Genomic DNA, 19,648 nt, shown 5'->3' with positions numbered 1-19,648 from the left:
CAGGTCTCCACAGTCCGCTCAATGAATCCCTGCAGCCCTGATAGTGTAGACATACTTTTAGCAACAAAGCATCGCAGTGGCAGCTCATGTTCAATTGATTATGTTGATTATGACTTTTATCCCTAAGTCCTTTTCAATGCTACTGCATTCCAGGATGCAATTCCCCATCCTGTAAGTGTGGCTTGCATTCTTTGTTCCTAGGCATATGACCTTGCATTTGGATGAATTAAAACATACGTTGTTCAAATGAGTCCATCTGACCAAGCGATCCAACTCTCCTTGTAGAACTGACCTGCTCCCATGCGTACTGACCACTTCACCCATCCTTGTGTCATCTGCAATTTTTACTAGTAATTTTATATTTTCTTCCTGATCATTGGTAAGAATATTGAATAACATTGGACCCTGAACAGATCCTGTATGGGACCCTATTAAAACAAAAACCAAAATATTGCATGATGGTTCCCCATTTAGAGTTACTTTTAGATCTATCAGTTAACCAGGGTTTTGATCATTTTAATGTGGGTTATATTATTTTGTATAGTGCTATTTTTCAATTAGAATCTTCTGCAAAACTAATTCAAATAGCTTATAAAAGTCAAACACCTCTACAGTTGTCTATAGATCAAAAGAGCTGGTTGAATGGCACTCATTAAAACCTTCCAACATAACAATACCCGTCTCCAGTAGAGGGGAGGGAAGAAATGGGGGACTCACACATTTGTCCTTTTAAGATATTAGGATGTTGAGGGTTTTTTGAGTCTTCTGGGCTGAGACTTCATAGTATTCCAAGATTTGTTCAATATCAGTGGCTCAGAGCTTATTGGCCAATTCTTTTAAAAGTCTTAAGTGCAAATTGGGTGCAATCTTGAGTTATCTAGATTTTAAAGTATTTAACATCCAGCCTAGTTACTCTTGATATTGAAAATATTTCCAGTTTATTTCCAAATACAGAGGAGAAATATTGAACACTTCTACATTTTCTTCACTGTTGTTGACAATTTTAGCTTCCTTATCTTGTAACAGACCTATACCATTGCTAGAATTCCTTTTGTTCCAGTTTCTATATAAAACATTCCTTCTTATTGTCCTTAACTCTACTGGCTGTAGACATTTTTCATTGATACCTTTAGCCTCTCTTATCAGCTGTCTTAAAAATGTCCATAATCCTGGTCTGTCCAAGAAGTCAGCAGTACTCCAGTTACAACTCAGAGTTCTTCAAGCGGCCTCTGTATATTCCCACTTGTCGGATCAAGATGCCTGCGCCATGAGCTTCCTTGAACCATTGGGGCTATTAACCCCTCCCTCCTCTTCCCATTCTGGAGGGGTCTGAGGGTATAAAAGGGAGAGTGGCCCCAACCACGAGTCATATCCTTTCTAACTGCTGAATGTGCTGCAAGCTCAGATCACATATGTCCTTGACAGTTTCTTCATCGGTTTTTCTTTTTTCCTCTCTTTTTGCCCTTTTGAGGCAAGTTTTGTTGACAGTTAGTGTCATGGAGCCACAGGATTGTTGCTATGCCCCCAACTTTGGAACAGTCTCTAGGATGAACCCCTTCGGTGTGCCAAACCCCAAAATGGTGTCACACTTCCCCAGGGTAAGCCACATGGCTTCACTGCTTCCTTACACTGGATATCTGGGCCTTCAGCACTCCTGCTTCACATCCTGAGCTCTGGTCAGTGAGTTCAGCTGAGACAGACTCCTGGTAGGGACTTATACATTCTTCAGGGATTAATGCACCTCACCAAGCATTTTCAGTGATGCTCACATAGCTTTGTCAAAGAAGTCGGGTTTATTAGTCAGCTGGACACAGCATAGGAAGTTCTTGGGTTAGAATAGAGAACTGAAGGATAAAGCATAGATGATTCTCATTAGCCCAGAGCCCAGCCAACTTGTAGTGAATCCCATTCTTCAATCTGTGTCTGTGTCTCTGTCTGGCCACCCTTGGTCAGACTCAGATGAGAGCCCTAACTCCTTCCAGCAGCCAACTCTTATTCCCCCGCTTCACACCTCTCCAGTCCTTTGTTCTCAAACTGCGGATTGTTGCCCAGCTTTCCTGCTGAGAGGTGGGGAAATTCATATCCTTCTGGGTTGTACGTCACTAGATGTCAATGTCTGGGTGATTGGATTTGCCATTGTCTTCTGAAATGTTCCATTGATATGAGAAATGAGGCTCAGACAGTTAGGCAACATCCACACCTGTGTCTTAGGCCCGCTTATACTGACTGCGGCAAAATCGCCGCTGCCAGATCCATCTTTCAGGATCAATTGAGCGGTCAGTGAGACCCACTCAATCAATCAGGAAGTCGACTGAGTAAGTCCACCCCCTTAAGTAGTGTAGTGCTGCATCTCCGTCGGCTCAGCGCAGTGTAAATAGCACTCAGAAGGGAAGCAGAGCAGTCGACATCAGTTACGCAAACAACTCTGCGTAGTTTGCATAACTCACGTCGACTGCTTCTGAATCATGTGGTAAGTGTAAACCAGCCCTCAGCCTGTCCTGAGAGTAAATAGCCCTTTCCCATCCCACTGGGTAACAGTGCAGCAGACGGGAAATTGAGGCACACATAGGAGTCATAAAAATGTTACAGAAAATTCCCACTTTGTCACAGTTAGTCAGTCAGGTTTTTCTTTTAAAAGATAGGAGGAGGTGCCTGTCCAGCATAGTCTTTGACTTGGTCTACACTTACTTTGGCGATTTGGCGGCAGTCAACGGGAGTTACGCAAAGTACACAAAGAACTTGCTTAACTCCCGTCGACTTCTGTGCTTCTCTTCTGCGCGCCGTCTTCACTTCACTGCTCGGATGGGAACCGCATTCCTGTCGACGCAGCGCTATGCCGCTTGAGGAGGTGGCTTTAGTACGTCGACTTCTGGATTGACTGAGCGGGTCTCCAGTGACGGCTCAGTCGATCCAGATAAGTCTATCTACTCTTTCTCATACCTCTGTCTGCAGGGAGGCTTGTTAGGCCCAGTAGACTAAGCTGGCACTGAATAAGTTCATTGTCCTCTTCTAAGATGGTCCCACAGGAACTGGTTTGGCTGCCTCCAGCACTCCTGCATGGGGGAGGCATCTTAGGGTGATTACTGTCGAGCACCCTGGTTCTGTTCAGATTGACCTAGGAGACCTAGCTATGTGTGTAAAGTGGCTCTCTGATTATTATTTCCAAATTCCAAAGGACCTGGATCCACAGAGATCCGGCAGTCTAGTGTGGAAAATAGCACAGATCCAGAGCTACCAAATAATCCCTTCAAAAACTGTGTATGGATCTTTGGCTGATAAGTATGGCTGCTTCTTCGAGTAGTGTCGCTATGGGTGCACTTGCACCCCATGCGTCTCAGATAGGAGATTTTAGGTAGCAGTGTCTGTTCTGCCCGTGCATACACCCTCACTGTCTTGTGTCCTGCCTGAGAGCTATATAGCACTACGCGGGTGAACTGTGCCCTCAGTTCCTTCTCAACTGTGTCAGCCTGAGACAGAGCCTCAGTAGTGTCCCAGCTGAGATTATCTCAACCGTATTTTTTCTGTTGTTCGTAATAGTTCGCGTTTGTTCTTGGAGTTCCCATTAGTTAGTGGTAGCAATCCCTTTCTTTTCTTCCTTTAATTTACAAAAAAAAAAACAACCAAAAAACCACACTTTTTTCTTTTTAGGATAGCAGCTATTGTCTGTCCACCCGTTTTTCTTTATTTCTACCCCTCAGGGGAATTGAAACCTGGGAAGAGTGTGCCTGATTCCCCTAGATTTAAATGTTGCCTTTCATGCTGAGAGGCTGTCACTGTCAGCGGTGGACATTCTTGCCTCGGGGAGTCACACATTCCACAGAAGTGTAATTTCTGGCTCAAGTTAAAGGCAAGGGCCAGAAAGAACAGAGAATTAAAACTCTCTCCTTATGGAGAGTTCACTCCGACCAGCTTCTGACCCTGGCCCACGTTCGTTCCCGACCAGGCCAACCTCATCCGCTTCCTTAGCACGGCACTCCCTTAGACCTTCAAAGAGTAAATTGCTGGAACCATCTCAGAAGGCCTCTAGAAAGTGGGCTTCAGGTCCCCTGGTAGTGAATCTACTGAAAAGAGATGGTACCCATGAGGCTTCAGGCTACTCAGGTATGGTCACCACCAGCAAGCCTAAGGATTCTAAGAGTTCAGGCTCTGGAAGATCATTACTGTCCGGTGAATGGAGTGGTAGAGAGAAGACCTGCTTTACTAAACTGATACTGACAGAGTCCCCTAGGGCCTTGGTACCTTGCACTTTGCCTCTGTAAAAGATCAGACCAATACCTACTAGAGCACATGAGATCTCCAAAACTATTGGCACCTTTTGGCACAGTCTCCTCTGCCCTTCTTACTTCATCAATACTGCACACTGTTCCAGTACTGCAGGAGTTTTGCTTTCATAGGGACTTGGTGGTTTCAGAAACGCCTGAATCTCCCTTGCTCGGCACTGACATATTGCCAGTACTAACCACCTCTCATTCCCCGGATATGCTCATGGTACCGATGGAGTCTCTTCTTATGTCCATGACTGCTCCATCTCTGCCAAGTGATGAAGAGGACGTTGATGATGGGGACTTTTCATCAGTTTCCCACATTTCTGTCCAAGGCTCTCATTTCCACTATCAAGGAGCCTTCCATCCGGAGACCCTTGGAACCAGTTTACCCTCATGAGCATCACAGTTCACACAGTTGGTATGAACACCCTGGGATGCTCTCACCCATGCCCTGTGCACTACCCCAGTGGCCCTACTGAGAACCTTGGGCAGCTTATTGCCAGCAATTCTCAAAGACCCCTAGTGCTTCTCAATGAGAGAAAAGAAGGCAATCCCTACCAGCTTCTCTCTCTAGGGCTCCTGATCCGCAAGATGAGAACTTTGAAGAAAAGGACAAAGAGATTACTCCTTAAACCAACATTTCTTCATCCTCCCCTGATGAAGCTGTCATGCCTCCTTCACCATCGTTGGCTGATGATTTTGAACAATTTCAGGACCTTATTTAAAGCATAGTAAACTCCTTGCAAATTCCATTGGAGGAGGTTGAGTCCCCGCATAAGCAACGTGACATTCAGCACACCACCTCATCTGCCCGCATGATGTTACCTATTTATGAGGCCTTGTTGGACCCAGCAAAATATGGCATATCCTGGCCACAATGTCACCCACCTGTAAGAGAGCAGACAAAAATACAATGTTCCTCCAAGGACTCAAACTTATTTCACATACATCTCCAAACTTCCTTGTGGTCGATGCTGTGAATGAACACAACAGACAGCACCATGCTAAATCGATGCTATATGACAAAAATGATGTGTCTTGATTTATTTGGCCATAAATCTTTCTTGTCCGCTAAGCACTCATGGTGAGGTATAGCCATACTAATTACTCAAAACTGAATGCCTTTATTGAGCATCTTCCAATGGATCAGAGGGAGCAATTTCAGATAATCATTGTAGAAGGCCAACTGCTTGTGAGGACATCTCTGCAGGCCTCTTGGGACACAGCTGCTTGTTCCAGCTCTATGACAGTGGTCATGAGGAGGGCTTCCTGGCTTCAGCTCTCAGGCTTTCTGCGGGAAGTCCAAACTACAGTCCCATTTGAGGGATCACAATTTTGTTGAGAACACTGACAAATCCCAGAACACCCTAAAAGACTCTAGAGCCATTTTGCATTCTCTGGGAATTTACACCCCTATACAAAAAAAAAGGTTCAGTAAATCCTACATGGTTCAGAGATCTTAGCCTACCCAGTTCCCCTCCTCCCAAAGGCACTACAAACTCCAATACAAGAGACAGTGATTTCAGAAAAGGAGACCATGTGCCTCACAGGCATTGACCTCACAATCTACAACCTTGAAACAATTTTGACAGGTTGGTCAAGGGCCCGAGTTACCACCCCCATTCTTTTATGCTGCAACAATCTGCATGTCTCCCTCGCTTCGGTGACTGCCTTGCTCATTTTCATCAGAACTGGGAATATATTACTACAGAATTCAACAGGATACTCTATCTCCCTCCCCCACTCCCTGTCCCTCTTCAGGGACCCCTTTCACAAGCATATTTTGCAACAGGAAATCGACTCTTTCCTGAATCTGAGTGCTATAGAACCAGTTCCCAGACAACAGAGAGGGAGGGGATTTACTCAAAGTATTTCCAGGTACCAAAAGAGAATGGTGTTTGGAGACCCATTCTAGATCTAAAATCACTCAACAGATTTGTTCAGCAGTTCAGACTGGTAACTGTTGCAGCAATAATTCCATCACTAGACCAAGGAGATTGTTTCATGGTCCTCCACCTTCAGGATGCTTACTTCCATATAGTGATCCACATCTCCCACAGATGGCTTCTGTGATTCAATCTGGATCAAGAGCACTTTCAATACACGGTGCTCCTGGTCGGCCTCTCGTCTGAGTCTAGAGTGTTCTCAAAAGTCCTTTCTTTGGTAGTGGCACATCTTAACAAACAAAGGATCCTGATCTTCTCATACTTAAATGATTGGCTACTGAAAGCACGGTCCTTCAGCAAAGGCTTGATTGCCACCTATTCCTCCAATTGGGACTACAATTAAACATCCAGAAATTCACATTAACTCCAGTACAACATTTGGAGTTCATAGGAGCCTACCTCGATGCAGTAATAGCCAAAGCATCCCTCTCCTCACACATGTTCAATACCTTAGTCTCTATAATCTGAGGCCTGGTCTATACTTACTGGCAAATTCGGCAGCAATCAACGGGAGTTACATAAGCTACATAGAGTAGCTTGCGTAATTTACATCGACTTCCTAAAGTTCATTTTCTGCGCCGTCTCCACTAGCTGCACCGACGGGAAATGCGTACCCGTCGACGCAGTGCTATGCTTTTTGTGGAGGTGGTTTTACTAAATTGACTTCTGGATCGATTGAGCGGGTCTTCACTTCCGCTCAATCGATCTGGATAAATAGATCTGATGACGGCGAATTTGCCGCTGTCATTGAAGACATACTACAAGTCAAAGATTGGCCAGAAACTGTCCCCAGCTACTGGGACACATGGTGGCGGGCTTCACGTGAGACTTCATGTGCATTACCTTCAAGGGTGGCTCAGAACTGTTTACTCACCAAGCAAACACAGCTTAAACAAACTACTCTCTTATGCCTCAGTAGACACTCACTCACACTGTCCAAGGCAGATGGGATTGTTCCTAGACTCCTTTCTTTATTCTAAACTTCCACACAGCAGCGTCCACGTCTTCCATATCTAGGCTGGTGAGGAGACTGCATCCCATCCCAAGAGATCATACATAACCTGACCTCAATGATGCATGCCTTCTGGCTAGACTCCAGCAATGACATCTGGGCATGGAATTCTTCAGCAATGCTGATTACTGTGATTAGAGCAAGCTTGTTCCTCACTCACTAAGCTGGCTCCCCATAGAGTATCATGTTAGATAAATGGTTTCTGTTATCTTGAGTGATCTAGGTCTTGGATACTTGAAGTTTTTGGGATTAGGACTGTAGTCAGCAACTCCATTCCTCTGGCACAATAGACTTGTTTACTGAAAGGGTACAGCTGATCTATGAAAAACCTGCAAAAGCTCTTTTTCCCTATCTGAGACTGTGGAATGAACTCCCACAGGATCTAAGAACAACCACAAACCATTCCACCTTCTTTTCTAAGAGCAAGGTGATCTTGCTCTTCAACTTGCTTTTCCTAATCAAACACAGTCCACAACATGTATACCTTTAAAAAAATTAAATACTTAATTTTAAAAGATCCAACATCATATAATTTGATTGTGTTAGTTGCCAGAGAGAATATAAGACTTTAGTTTCCAGGTTATCAATCCAGCACATTTTAGAAGCATGACAGTTCACGTTAACAAATACTTTTGAAATCTATTCAAATATAGTTTGGGAGTTTTTCGGTTCAGTAGTCATGATGTATTCTGTAATTTTAGTCAACCATTACATTAAAGATCTTCAGCAAGGGGGCATCTCTTTTTGTTGCAGATACAATGCAAGTTGTTTGTCTTTGATAAGAACTCTCAGTCTTGGGTGGAAAGAGGTAGAGGACTTCTGAGACTCAATGATATGGCATCAACAGACGATGGAACATTACAATCTCGGCTGGGTAAGATGAGCTGTGAGAAGTGAATTATTGGGATGATATCCAGTGTTACTACCACAAAATGCTTCCTTGGTAGTTAGGAGCCATAGGAGCATCCACTTTGGGTTACTGTGTCTAATCACAGCAGTTTAAAAAAAAAAAATCAGTAAAATTTGAAGTTCGCGTCTGTCTCCCTGGATGAACCTCTCACCCTTTAATGTGTAGATTAGAGCTGGTCAGAAACCTTCCAATGAAATAAAATTTTGTCTGAAAATATCAGTTCATTGAACATGAAAGGTCTGTCCAAAACAGTTGGGTTTGATGGACCACTCCCAGCTTGCCTGGCAGGCTGCTGAGGAGCTCCAACATGCAGTGTACCCCAGAACCAAAGAGCCCAGGTTTTATGCATTGATAAACACACACTCTTTAAAGATTAGTAAATCTATACTAGGGAATGATCCTACATTGTCTGGAAGCTGGAGTTTTCTATCTCTAGTCTATGATATATAAATAGAGACTTTGGGGCTGATTCTAGTGCCCTCCCTGGCTTCAGCATTCCTTCAGCAATGTAATAAAGCTACCCAGGGCAGATTCTTCTATTTATGCTTTCTCAATGTTTTTTTCCCTTTGCTACTTGTCTTGAAGAGACATGTAAGTTGTATATAAACAGGATTCTCCTTTTTAAAAATATATCTTTTGAAAGTGGTGATAGGGTTCTTACTTGGTGCTTTCTGCTCTGTCCAAATGTCCATTGTTTCCCCCGACTTACTTTGTACATTTGTTCTAGTAATGCGGACTCAGGGGAGTCTCAGGTTAATTCTGAACACCAAGCTCTGGGCTCAGATGCAGATCGACAAAGCCAGTGAGAAAAGTATCCGTATTACAGCCATGGATACAGAGGACCAGGGAGTCAAAGTTTTTCTGATATCGGTGAGTGTTCTTTGTTTACTCTCTAATTTTCCTGCCAAAAAGAGCTGTTGTTCTTCAAGTAGTCTTCCTATGGTTGTTCCAGTTCAGGTGTGCGTGCATCTCATGCATGTTCAATCAGATTTTTGTTAGCAGAGTCCATTAAGCCCATACATGCACCTTATGTTTCCTTGTGTCCTGCACTGATGGGCAAGCCACCCTCAGTTTCTTTTTGACCGCCTCGGACTGAGATGGACCTTTAACCTGTCCACCTTGATCATGCCTTGGTTAAAAGTTTTTCTCTTTATAGTAGTGTAGTTTGTTAGTTAGATTAGCTTAATTTAGTAGTTGAGAGGATAGGTCCGTTCCCCTCTCCCCCATTTGCTCTAAGGCTCACTTTCCTTGAGACAGCATGCCCAGTTCACCAGGGTTCAAACACTGCCCCACTGAAATTAAATTGAGGCTACTAATGATGGAACATTTCCTTTGCCCTACTCCAGAGCCAGGTCAGGAGAATCCCCCCTGTACAGCAGTCTCTGAGCAGATCCCAACTCTCCTTTGACTTCAGCTGACGGGGGAAGACTCCAGAGATGACCTCAGAAGGTCCCAGGAAGAGGAGCTCTGACTCCCTTCATAAGGAGCCTGCTCCAAAAGACCTTGGTTTCCCAGTAGATCGAGGGTCTCAGAAACTTCAACCTCGCAACCTGGCACTGTAGAGGCTAAGGACTCCTCTGGTACTAGCGGGGCTGGAAAATCCCAGCACTTTTCCAAGAGTAAACATGGCTCCAAGAGAGCTTTGGTCCTGTCCGGCCCCAATAAAGATGGCAAGGAGAGAGACTTCTCCAAACTGGTACCATTGGACGTAGCTCTAACCTGGTACCTCCCCCAAATGGTTCCTCGGTATCACACAGGCCTAAGTATCTGACTCCGTCAGTGCCTGCCTTGGAGTGCTCTAAATCTTTGCTACTGTCTCCCTCCACAAACAATCTTGGTTGCTATTTCCTCTCTTGTATGGTCCCCCACAGTGGTCATCCTGAGACCCTGGGCAGCATACCAACAACAGTTGTTAGATGCATTGAGCCTCACCCTCTGGGACTATAGGGACACAACTCCTTCCACTTCAGCCCATTCCTCAGCAAGAGGAAACATTCAAGGAGCAGGAGGCTAGAGCAGATAAGGATGCTACCCCTCAAATTACCATCTACTCATCATCATCAGATGAGGTGGTAATGCCTCCACCACTGTCTGTGACGATGATTTCCAGCAAATCCAGGACCTCATAAAATAGGCAGTGGACACTCTACAGATGCCACTCAAAGAGGTCAAGAAATCACAACACAAGTTGGTGGATGTTAGCTGCAGTTAGCAACACCAACCAGACAGTCCTCCTAAGGGTCCAAATAACTTACCAGAACTGGCTACCTCAGTTCAGAGGAAAAGGAAAGCTATATTAAAATATACCTCCAATAGTTCATCAAACGATTCATGCAGATCTGAGACTGAAGGACAGTAGACCTATAGATTGTTCTAGAGATACAGATCCAAAGGAAAGATCATTGGATCTGAACACATCAGCTCAGCAGCACACTTTAAATGTCATGGGGTGGATTCACTTGGACCCACATCTACTAACAGATTCACTAATTTCTCAGGGTTCTCCTAATAAAAAGATGGGACACCAAACATGGAGAATCTCCAGTAGTTATTACACCACCTAAGACCCCAATTGGAATGTTAAGAGATTTGTCACCATTCTACATGATCCAGATTCCTACTGCGGTCATTTCACCTGCTCCTTCAATATTGGATGTGGATTTACATGAAACTCAGATATAACTTTAGGATCAAATCCACTATCAAACCATAATCTACCAGTGTTCTTTCCAAAGCCTCATTCATCTAAAGGTTATATTTGTTGGATGCCACAGTGTACTATCATACTACTTACATAGAGAATAAAGAGTTTTAAGTCATCTTCCAAGTTGTGTTTCATACACAGGTAATTCCAAAGGGAAAGCCATTTCATCGCAGTCCCTGTCTAGATAGGTTAGACCAGGGGTGGCCAACCCATGGCTCCTGAGCTGCATGGGAGAAGAGGGAGAGTGAAATTGATGAGCTGCCAAATCAGTGCAAACTGTCCATGGGGGTAGAGAGAGGAGGGGGAGTGAAATTGACGCACTGCCTGAGGGCAAGGTAACTGCGGCTCTTTGTCTCTCACTGGTTGGCCACCCCTGGGTTAGACAGTACATTGAAGAGTGGAGAAGCTTTTCTCCCACTCCTGGTCTGTTCAGAGTTCATTTTACTGGAACAGTAGCTACACCTACAGCTTTTAATAAACACATTCCCCTGATTGAGATATGCAAAGCCACTATGTGGAAGTCCATTCACTTTCAGCTTTTTTACATACATGGTTTTATGAATTACATCCTTGCGACAGCAGGGCTTTCAGTTGCTGGTCTGGTTAATATCCACTGAATAACTAGAGTTTTGAAAGGGTTATAATTCCTCCTATTTGGGGATATAAGGCAGCCATTATCTCCTGGGAGTGTGGAGCAAAGTCAGAGACAGCATACTAGGCTTGATGAACCACAGGTCTGATCGAGTCTGGCAATTCCCAATTATAAAATGTGTTTTGTTATAGACTTAGGGTTTTTTAGGGATACATGATCAAATAATCACAGTCAAGTTATTTTAGTAACGAACCTATGTACTAGATGTGACTGAAAATCCAGGCAGATTGTTTGGGATTCTTTAAAGGATGAAGACTTTCCTAAGAAATTATATGCTTAAACTTAGCCAAAGAACCCTGTGTATTTGAGATGTGGCAGGGTGGCTCTGTGACTTCCCTCTATGCCCTTTCTTTGTTGCCTGTTTCCCTTATATACCTTCTTGGGAATGAGGGGGTTGCATACAGTTCCTTCTGAAGTCAGCCAGCTTTATTCCTTCAGCCAGCCAGAGGACGTTGTTGCAGAGCATCACTGAGTGCATTCTTCTTTTTGGGAACTAAATGTACCCAGCTCCTGACTACCAACACGGTGATTCCAAGGCCACTAAATCTCTGACCTCGTCTGAAAATGCCCATCTGGATACCAAACCTACTGACTCTGAAATCTATAGTGTGAAATTGCAAAACGGTGAAGTTTGGCAGGAATGGTTTGCGCTGTATAAAAGGTGGCATTTGTAAACTTCTCAAACCTTATTTGTTTGATATTTTAAAAATCCATAGGCAAGCTCTAAAGATACAGGACAGCTGTATGCTGCATTACACCATCGGATCTTGGCTCTACGGTGTAGAGTGGAACAAGAGCAAGAAGCAAAGATCACAGCACCTGAGCCAGAAGTAACACAATCAAATGAGGAAGATAGTGATGATGATGTCATTGCTCCTTCAGGATCAGCTGGAAGTGGTAAGCAAGAAAACATGCTAAACTCTCTAGTTTCCCAGACTGTTCTGCCTTTGTGCTTAAACAAAGCAAACTGCTTGCCTCTTCCATTAATGCATAATTCTCTTAGTTACATTCATGGGTGTTTGTAGTGTAGGGTCCAATACATGGACTAAGCCGTGTTCCCAGCCATTGAACTCTTTCAGTCACCTTGTAGAAATCCCCTCACGTTTGTCACAGCCCTCTAAATGGATGTTGAAAAGTTCCCTGCATATCTTGGCACAGAGGGTCCCAGTGGGGCTCCGGCCTAATTACAGGATATTAATTAGTCCAGCGTTACCCCTCTCATTAGTTTCATTGTTTGAGGGAGGTGGTTAAGGGTTGTCATGAGTTTCTAATTTCTGCCTTCAACCTTTTGAAATGTTGCGGTTACCCAAAATGATGACCATGTCCCATTGTTTCCAGTCGGCTGAATCCAGGCTGACCTTAGTGAAGATGGTGGCCTTTTAGTCACCATGTGGGGGCCAGTCAGGGTATAAGAGAATATGGAGAAGTGGGGGACTGTGAGGGCAGCTGAGAGCATGGATGTATTAGGAAACAGGTAAGAGTAGAGGGTGAGACAGGAGGGAGACTAAAGGGTGAGGAACAAAGGGAGGAGAGGCCATTTCAGGACTCCTGGATGGGAACCAGCTATGTTGGGTCTTCCTATGGTTGAGAGCCTCCCCTCCTTTTGCAGCTGCCAGTCCTGCAGCCTGTCTCATGGTAGCAAATAGCAAGGGATGGATAATTAATAACTACAGCAGCAGCTGGGTTTGGAGCAGCAGCTCTGTGCTGGCAGGATGCAAGGCTGAACATCTTAGATGTCTATACACAAATGCAATGAGTCTGGGAAACAAAGAATTGGAAGTCATTAGTACATAAGCTAAATTATGAAATAATTGGCATCACAGAAATTTGGTGGGATAAATCTCATGACTGAAATATTGGTATACGGGGAATTGGCTTCTTCAGGAAAGACAGGCAGAGAAAAAAGGCAGGGAGGTGGATTGCATTATAAATCAAGGATACATTTTATTCTGAGATCCTAAAGGAGGTGAGAGGCACACCAGTTAAAAGTCTGAGTAAAGATAAAAAAGGAAAAAAATTGGGGTGACGAAATGGTAGGGATCTACTGTAGACCACCAAATCAGGAAGAGGAAATGGATGAGATATTTCTAAAACAAATAACAGAAATATTCAGGACACAAGACCTGGTAATAATGGGGGACTTTACTTTTTCAACAGATGTAGCAAATTCAGGAAAAAGCAAAATGTCTAGAAGTTATTGGAATGTGTTGGGGACAACTTTTTATTTCAGAAAATGGAGGAAGTAACCAGGGGGGAGCCATTTTAGACTTGATTCTGATCAACAGAGAGGAATTGGTCACAAATCTGAAGGTGGAGGCAATTGGGGTGAAAGTGATCATGATTCTAAAAAAAAAGGAGTGAGAACAGACAGCAGAATAAGGACAATGGACTTTAAAAAGCAGACTTTAACAATCTCAGAGAACAGGTAGGGTGAGGTCCCAAGGGAAGAAAATCTTAAGAGATAAAGGAGTTCAGGAGAGCTGGCAGTTTCTCGAGGCAATATTAAACACAAAACTGCCAATTTTTCTAATGCGAGGGAAATATAGGAAAGGCCAATGTGTCTCTGTCAGAAGTTCTTTAATGATCTCAAAATCAAACGGGAATCCTATAAAAAGTGGAAATACAGACAAATTGTTGAGGAGTAAAAAAAGCGCAGGCATGTAGGGACAAAATTGGAAAGGTTAAGGTGCAGCTAGCAAGAGACATTAACAGCAATAACGAGGTTCTTTAGGAGCATGAGAAATGCAGAGGAAGGTAAAGGTCATCTACTTAGCAGGGTAGGAGAGCTAATAACCAATGACATCAAGAAAGCTGAGGTGTTTAATGCCTATTTTGCTTCACTCTTCATTAAAAAGGTTAATTGTGATTAAATGCTCAACACAATTAATATTAACAACAAGGGGGAAGGAACGCAAGTTAAAGAATATTTAGATAAGTTAGATGTATTGATGTCTGCAGCGACTGATGAAATTCATTCTAGGATATTTAAGGAACTAGCTAAAGCAATCTCCGAACCATTAGCAATGATCTTCAAGAACTCATGGAGAACAGGTGAAGTCCCACAGGACTGGAGAAGGGTTAACATAATACCTATTGTGGCAAACGACCGGCTCCACCCTAGTGGGACTCACGCTTCTGCCCCTTGTAGTGGGCCACAGCGTCACCGTCTCCCCAGGGAGGTACCTTGCTATGGCTCTCTCCTGCCAGCGGGGGCCAAGGGTTCTCTCTTTCTCTGTTCCTCTGGCTGCAAAGAAGCCCCATCTCCTAACCTGGGGGAAGTTTCTCCTCCAGCTGCCACAAACCTTCTGGCAGCTTCCTCCTCCTTTGCTCCCCGCCTCTGTTTAGGGAAGGCAGGTGTAAGTACACCTGGCGTAGCCCTTCACTGAGTCCGGGTGTCTCTAATTGCCCTGCAGCAATCTCTCTTCTGCTTGCAGGAAAAAGGGCTTTTGGCATTCTTGGGCTCACACCCTGACCCTGGTATGCCCTTTTGTGGCCATCTGGCCTGACTTTACCACACCATGTTTTAAAAGGGGAACAAAGAGAACCTGGAGAATTATAGACTAGTGAGCCTGACTTTGATACCTGGAAAGATACTGCAAGAAATTATTAAACAATCAGTTTGTAAGAACCTAGAGGATAATAAAGCTATAAGGACTAGCCAACACGGAGATGTCAAGAACAAATCATGTCAAACCACCCTAATATCCTTCTTTGACAGAGTCACTGGCCTAGTGTATAGCGGGATCAGTAGACAGTATCTGTCTCAATTTTAGTAAGGCTTTTGATACGGTCCCACATGAGATTCTCATAAGCAAACTAGTGAAATGTGGCTCCCAAGGTCCTGTCCAACCCTGCATTTCTATGATAAGGTAGCTGGGTTGAAGGAAACTTCTTTCGGTGCTTCTGGGTGGCCAGACATGGACAGATGGGAGATGTGTAATTTTATAGTGGTTTGGGGGGGCTGGATCTGGAGAATGAGGGAAGCAGAGATTTTTGGCTCTTATCTCTCACTTTGAAATCCTAAGACTGAGACTCCTCCATAGGCTTCTAAGAGCTGGGTACTCTACCACAGTGTTTCTCAACCTTTTTGATCCTAGGGGACCAGCTTACAGGCTTCCTAAACTGTGTCAGGGAGATCTCAGTGACCGGTGCTGGTCCACGGACCAGTTGTTGAGAAACACTGCTCTAGCTGATAGTGGGGAAAGGCATGGAGCACGGGGGATAGCTAGCTGGGATCTTCATTCCATAGTTTGCATCACTAAATAGCAAATAGTTTTACAGATGAAGTAAATATTTCTTGTCACCATGATCTGTTCTTTGTTACAGGTCCCAATGATGAAGGAGATGGGCAGAATATTGGCAGCACATAGCAGCTGTGAGCCCATCTGCCTGTAAGGCTGCTGCAAACATCGTCTTGCAGGCACCTCTGGATTCCCCAGGCCAGCGATTGTTCCAGGACTTAGAAACTGTGCATCTCTGTTCTGTTTGTTTGGTTTTTTTGGTCTGGATCAGTAGATTCCACAAAAAAAGCAGACTTGGAAACTGCCTGAATGTGGTTTGGGACATGAAAGCTCATCATATTGATGAGCAGAAAAATAACATTTCCCCTCTTCCTTGTAATTGCAATGGCACATTATGACTTGTCACAGCTTTTCATTGGAACCTTTTGACTGTTTCTTCAGTAGCTCATGTTTTGCAGGCCTCTGAGACAGAACTTCCCAGCACGGTTCTAACTTGAATTCTTCTTTCTTAATCCCCTCGCCCCCCTTTTCAGTTCCTGCTGCCTGCAGAGAAGCCATGCCCTTTCTCTGTTCAGGCACTCACTGATTGATTGCCCTTCTGGCTCCCTTCTCTTTGGATTGCAGAGGGGGTAGCCTGCTTTTTTTTTTTTTTTTTTTTAAACTCAATCCCAATGTAATTTGTGGACACCATTGTCCTTTGTCTGGTGGGTCTGTACACAGAGGTTAAAAAAAAAAAAAAAGTTGGCTTGACAGGAAAGCCTTGTACTGAGTTAATAAGAGACTTTAAAGTTCACTGGACGTTTTGCTAACCCTTTTCTTCTTCCCTCCCACTTCCAATATTATTTGGGGGTTTATATTGTGCTGATTCTTTTTTATTTTAGTTTTGAATAAGATGCTCTTGTGTGTTGAGAAAGTGAAACTATTGTTTTGTACTGTTCTTTTCTGTGACTATTTAAGGGAGAGCTAAGCCACTATAAGTAATAGGTGTTGCATACAATTTTTCTTAGTAAACTTACGTTCTTGTGGCTGTGATTAAAGCTTAGGATGGCATACAGGTCACACACCTTCAGAACAGCTGAAAAACAGCTGTCTGCCTTTGGAAGAATGAGATGAGCTCATTTGGAGAGCTGGGCAAGCAATTACAACAGATCTGTACACAAAAAGCTGCTCTCATTAAAGGTCCGTCTACACTGCAGTTAGTCACCCGTGCCAGCTGACTGGGACTCCCGAGGCTTGGGCTGGGGGGCTGTGTCATTGCAGTGTAGTCTTCCGGGACTCACCCCACTCGCTGGGTCACAGAGCCTGGACCTGGAAGTCTACACTGCAATGAAACCACCCCGCAACCTGAGCTTGGGAGCCCAAGTTAACTAGCACAGGCAAGCCGCGGGGTTTTGTTTGGAGTGTAGACAGGCCCTCAATGATTTGAGTCTCAGTTCAGCAAAGTACTGAAGCATTGTGCCTAACTTTAAGCACATGAGTAATCATATTCACTTCAATGGGATTTACTCCTATGCTTAAAATTAGCACACATGCTCAAGCACTTGCTGAATTGGGGGCCTTAAATAGCAAATCGCTTTCTATCCCTCCCTGTCCCTTTCCTGCCTCCTGATGTTTTGCAGTATGAAGAATTATTGTTAGCTTTGATTAACTTGTGCTGAAGAATGCTGAATCCTGTTTTGCCAAATAAAGGCAAGAAAGTGTTTTTCTGTGTAATTCTGAAGGGTTCCTGGTGTAACCACAGTTCATTTTGCTTTTGTCATTTTTCTAACCCTTGGCCTCTTGTGTCAAACTCACATTGACTGTGGTTTAGTAACCAGTTGATACAATATCTCATTCCTGTCTGGTCAAGATGGAATACATAGCTAGCTAAGAACAGTGTGTAGCCCACTTTCCTATAAATATCCCCATTTTATTTGATATTTTCTCTCATAGCTGATCTCTGACTTGCCAACACTTTGTACAAAATTTTCCTTTAGATTGAAGAGAACTGAAATGCATCTTCAAAAGAAGAAGAAGAAGAAGAAGAAATATTTAGTGCAGGAAACATTGAAAATAGAAACCTGAGAGTTCTTGTAGCACAAGAAGCTGGAGAAGCCATTCAGATTGATTAAGCAGCCCTTATAGCTTTTATATGAATGAAAAAACACACCTTTGATAGTCAGGAGTCCAAAGTGTATTTAGCTTGTTCTCTTTGTATTTTTCCTGTTGTCAATAGCTAACTGTTGCCAGGGGTTTTAGTTGCTTGTTTTCCTGACTCAGCCCATTGAAGGAACTCCTGGTGTTACTCTTTCAGGGGGTAAAAGGGGCTCGTGATTAGCTGTGCCACTGCATTTGTGACCTCTCTGGATTGTCTGCTCATGCAGTCTGTGGCTATTGTTATTTCTCCATTGAGGGAGTTGTATCTTTTGCCATGCACAAGCCAATTGACGCTCTTTTCATTCTCCTCACTAGTAGAAATCTGGCAGGTTTTTAATCCCGGACAAGTGTTTATCTGTGCCACACACTTTTTTGGGAATTCTTTGTTTTGCATTAAGTGATCTGCATTTCTTGGGGACCTTTTTTACATGGATATTCAAATGAATTTAAAATACTCTTTTAAAATAAACTTTCAAAGTAAAGCTTCTGATTTACAGCATAAAGATTATTACAGAAGATAATAAGATGTCTTTGTTGCAGGGTCTAACTGTGGAATACTAGATGTTTCCTACTCCCAAACTCCACTATTTGTGGAGTGTTGTGCAGGGGATCACTTCTGGGCATTTCACGCTAGCGTTACATTGACAAATGTATCAACATCCAGAAAGATGGAGTGCGCATGCTTGTTTTCATGAGGTGCAGTAGTGCTAACCATCTTAAAATCTGGCAGCTACTTACTGGTAAAATTTGGTTTCAGCTAGGAGCCTTGAATATATGTTTATTATAATAACAATAAAATATTTCAATAGTCCAAAATGTTATGGTGTGTAAAACCATTAACAAAATTGACCAGAAGTTAATTTCAAGCCCTGTCCAGAAAGATGTAGTTAGGCCAGATCTAAACTTTATTACACTTTCTGCTTTAAGCCTTAGTAAACTAGTGACAAGTAAAACCAGATAATGCCCACGTGTTTTGAAAGATTTATGTAAGATTGTCATATCAAATGTATTTGGGAATTACATTAAAACTTTTAACAAAAAAAACCAAAAACAAAACCCAAGCCCTGTTTTGTATTCTGTCTAGCAATGAGTGTTGGAAAGAAGGAAATGATATTATTGCAAAAGGCTTTTTGTTTTCTGTGTCTTTGCTGCCATGATCTTTAGCTGTATTATTGTGTGTGTTGGTGATGGTGCTTTATGAGCATTTACCAAGAGTAGCTGCCGGGGGCTGCCACTCCTGAGTCACCTGGCCATACATTTTCCAAACCACAGTGTCTGTATCTTTCCAGACAAAAAAAGGACATGAAGAGGGAGTTAATGTTGAGAGTATTTATCTTAATATGGGGGGAATATGTTACATATATATTGTAATTATGGCCCAACTAAGTCTTATAAAACCAGGAAGTTCAGAGTTAACCTTAACTTAAAATTTAAACATGTCACAGTATAGAAATGCATGGGTAGGGCATATAAACAACCTTAACTCTGCCCTTTAGTGATACCATGCAGTAACAATACACTTTTGATTAATGCATAGTAGTTTGTAGTACCAGATAGATTAAAATGATTTTTAAACCAATTAGATTTTTCTCCAACCCCTACTCCCTTCCCGGTACCTTAGCGTGCTTGGATTTCTTTTTAGTTTAACTTTACTTTCAACTTCAACTCCGTCTTACCATAGTCTTTATCTAGGAATTCTCTTGGGGTTTTTTTAATTATTAAAACTTTCACACATGCATAGTAAACAAGAAATCGAAATAGAATGTTACCATGTGATATTTC

The 19,648-nt window shown here is 43.2% G+C and overlaps 1 protein-coding gene across 2 annotated transcripts in view; it reads left to right on the top strand.

Annotated features, from left to right (window-relative positions):
* Nucleotides 1–17,443, top strand: part of RANBP3 (RAN binding protein 3) — a 107,474-nt gene extending 90,031 nt beyond the window's left edge. For both annotated transcript variants that reach the window (XM_067556603.1, XM_067556594.1), the window contains 4 exons: nt 7,977–8,097; nt 8,861–9,003; nt 12,206–12,386; nt 15,816–17,443. In XM_067556603.1, the coding sequence (XP_067412704.1) occupies nt 7,977–8,097; nt 8,861–9,003; nt 12,206–12,386; nt 15,816–15,859 (489 nt within the window). In that variant the 3' untranslated portion in view covers nt 15,860–17,443. The remainder of the gene's footprint in view (nt 1–7,976; nt 8,098–8,860; nt 9,004–12,205; nt 12,387–15,815) is intronic.
* The last annotated feature ends 2,205 nt before the right edge of the window (nt 17,444–19,648 follow it).

This window comes from Emydura macquarii, unplaced genomic scaffold (genome assembly GCF_026122565.2).
Source record: "Emydura macquarii macquarii isolate MOO-44397 ecotype Brisbane River unplaced genomic scaffold, CSIRO-AGI_Emac_v2 contig_306, whole genome shotgun sequence".
In the NCBI taxonomy this organism is placed as follows: Eukaryota; Metazoa; Chordata; order Testudines; family Chelidae; genus Emydura; species Emydura macquarii.
Note: the sequence above shows the minus strand (reverse complement) of the source record. Positions and strands in the feature narration are given on the sequence as shown.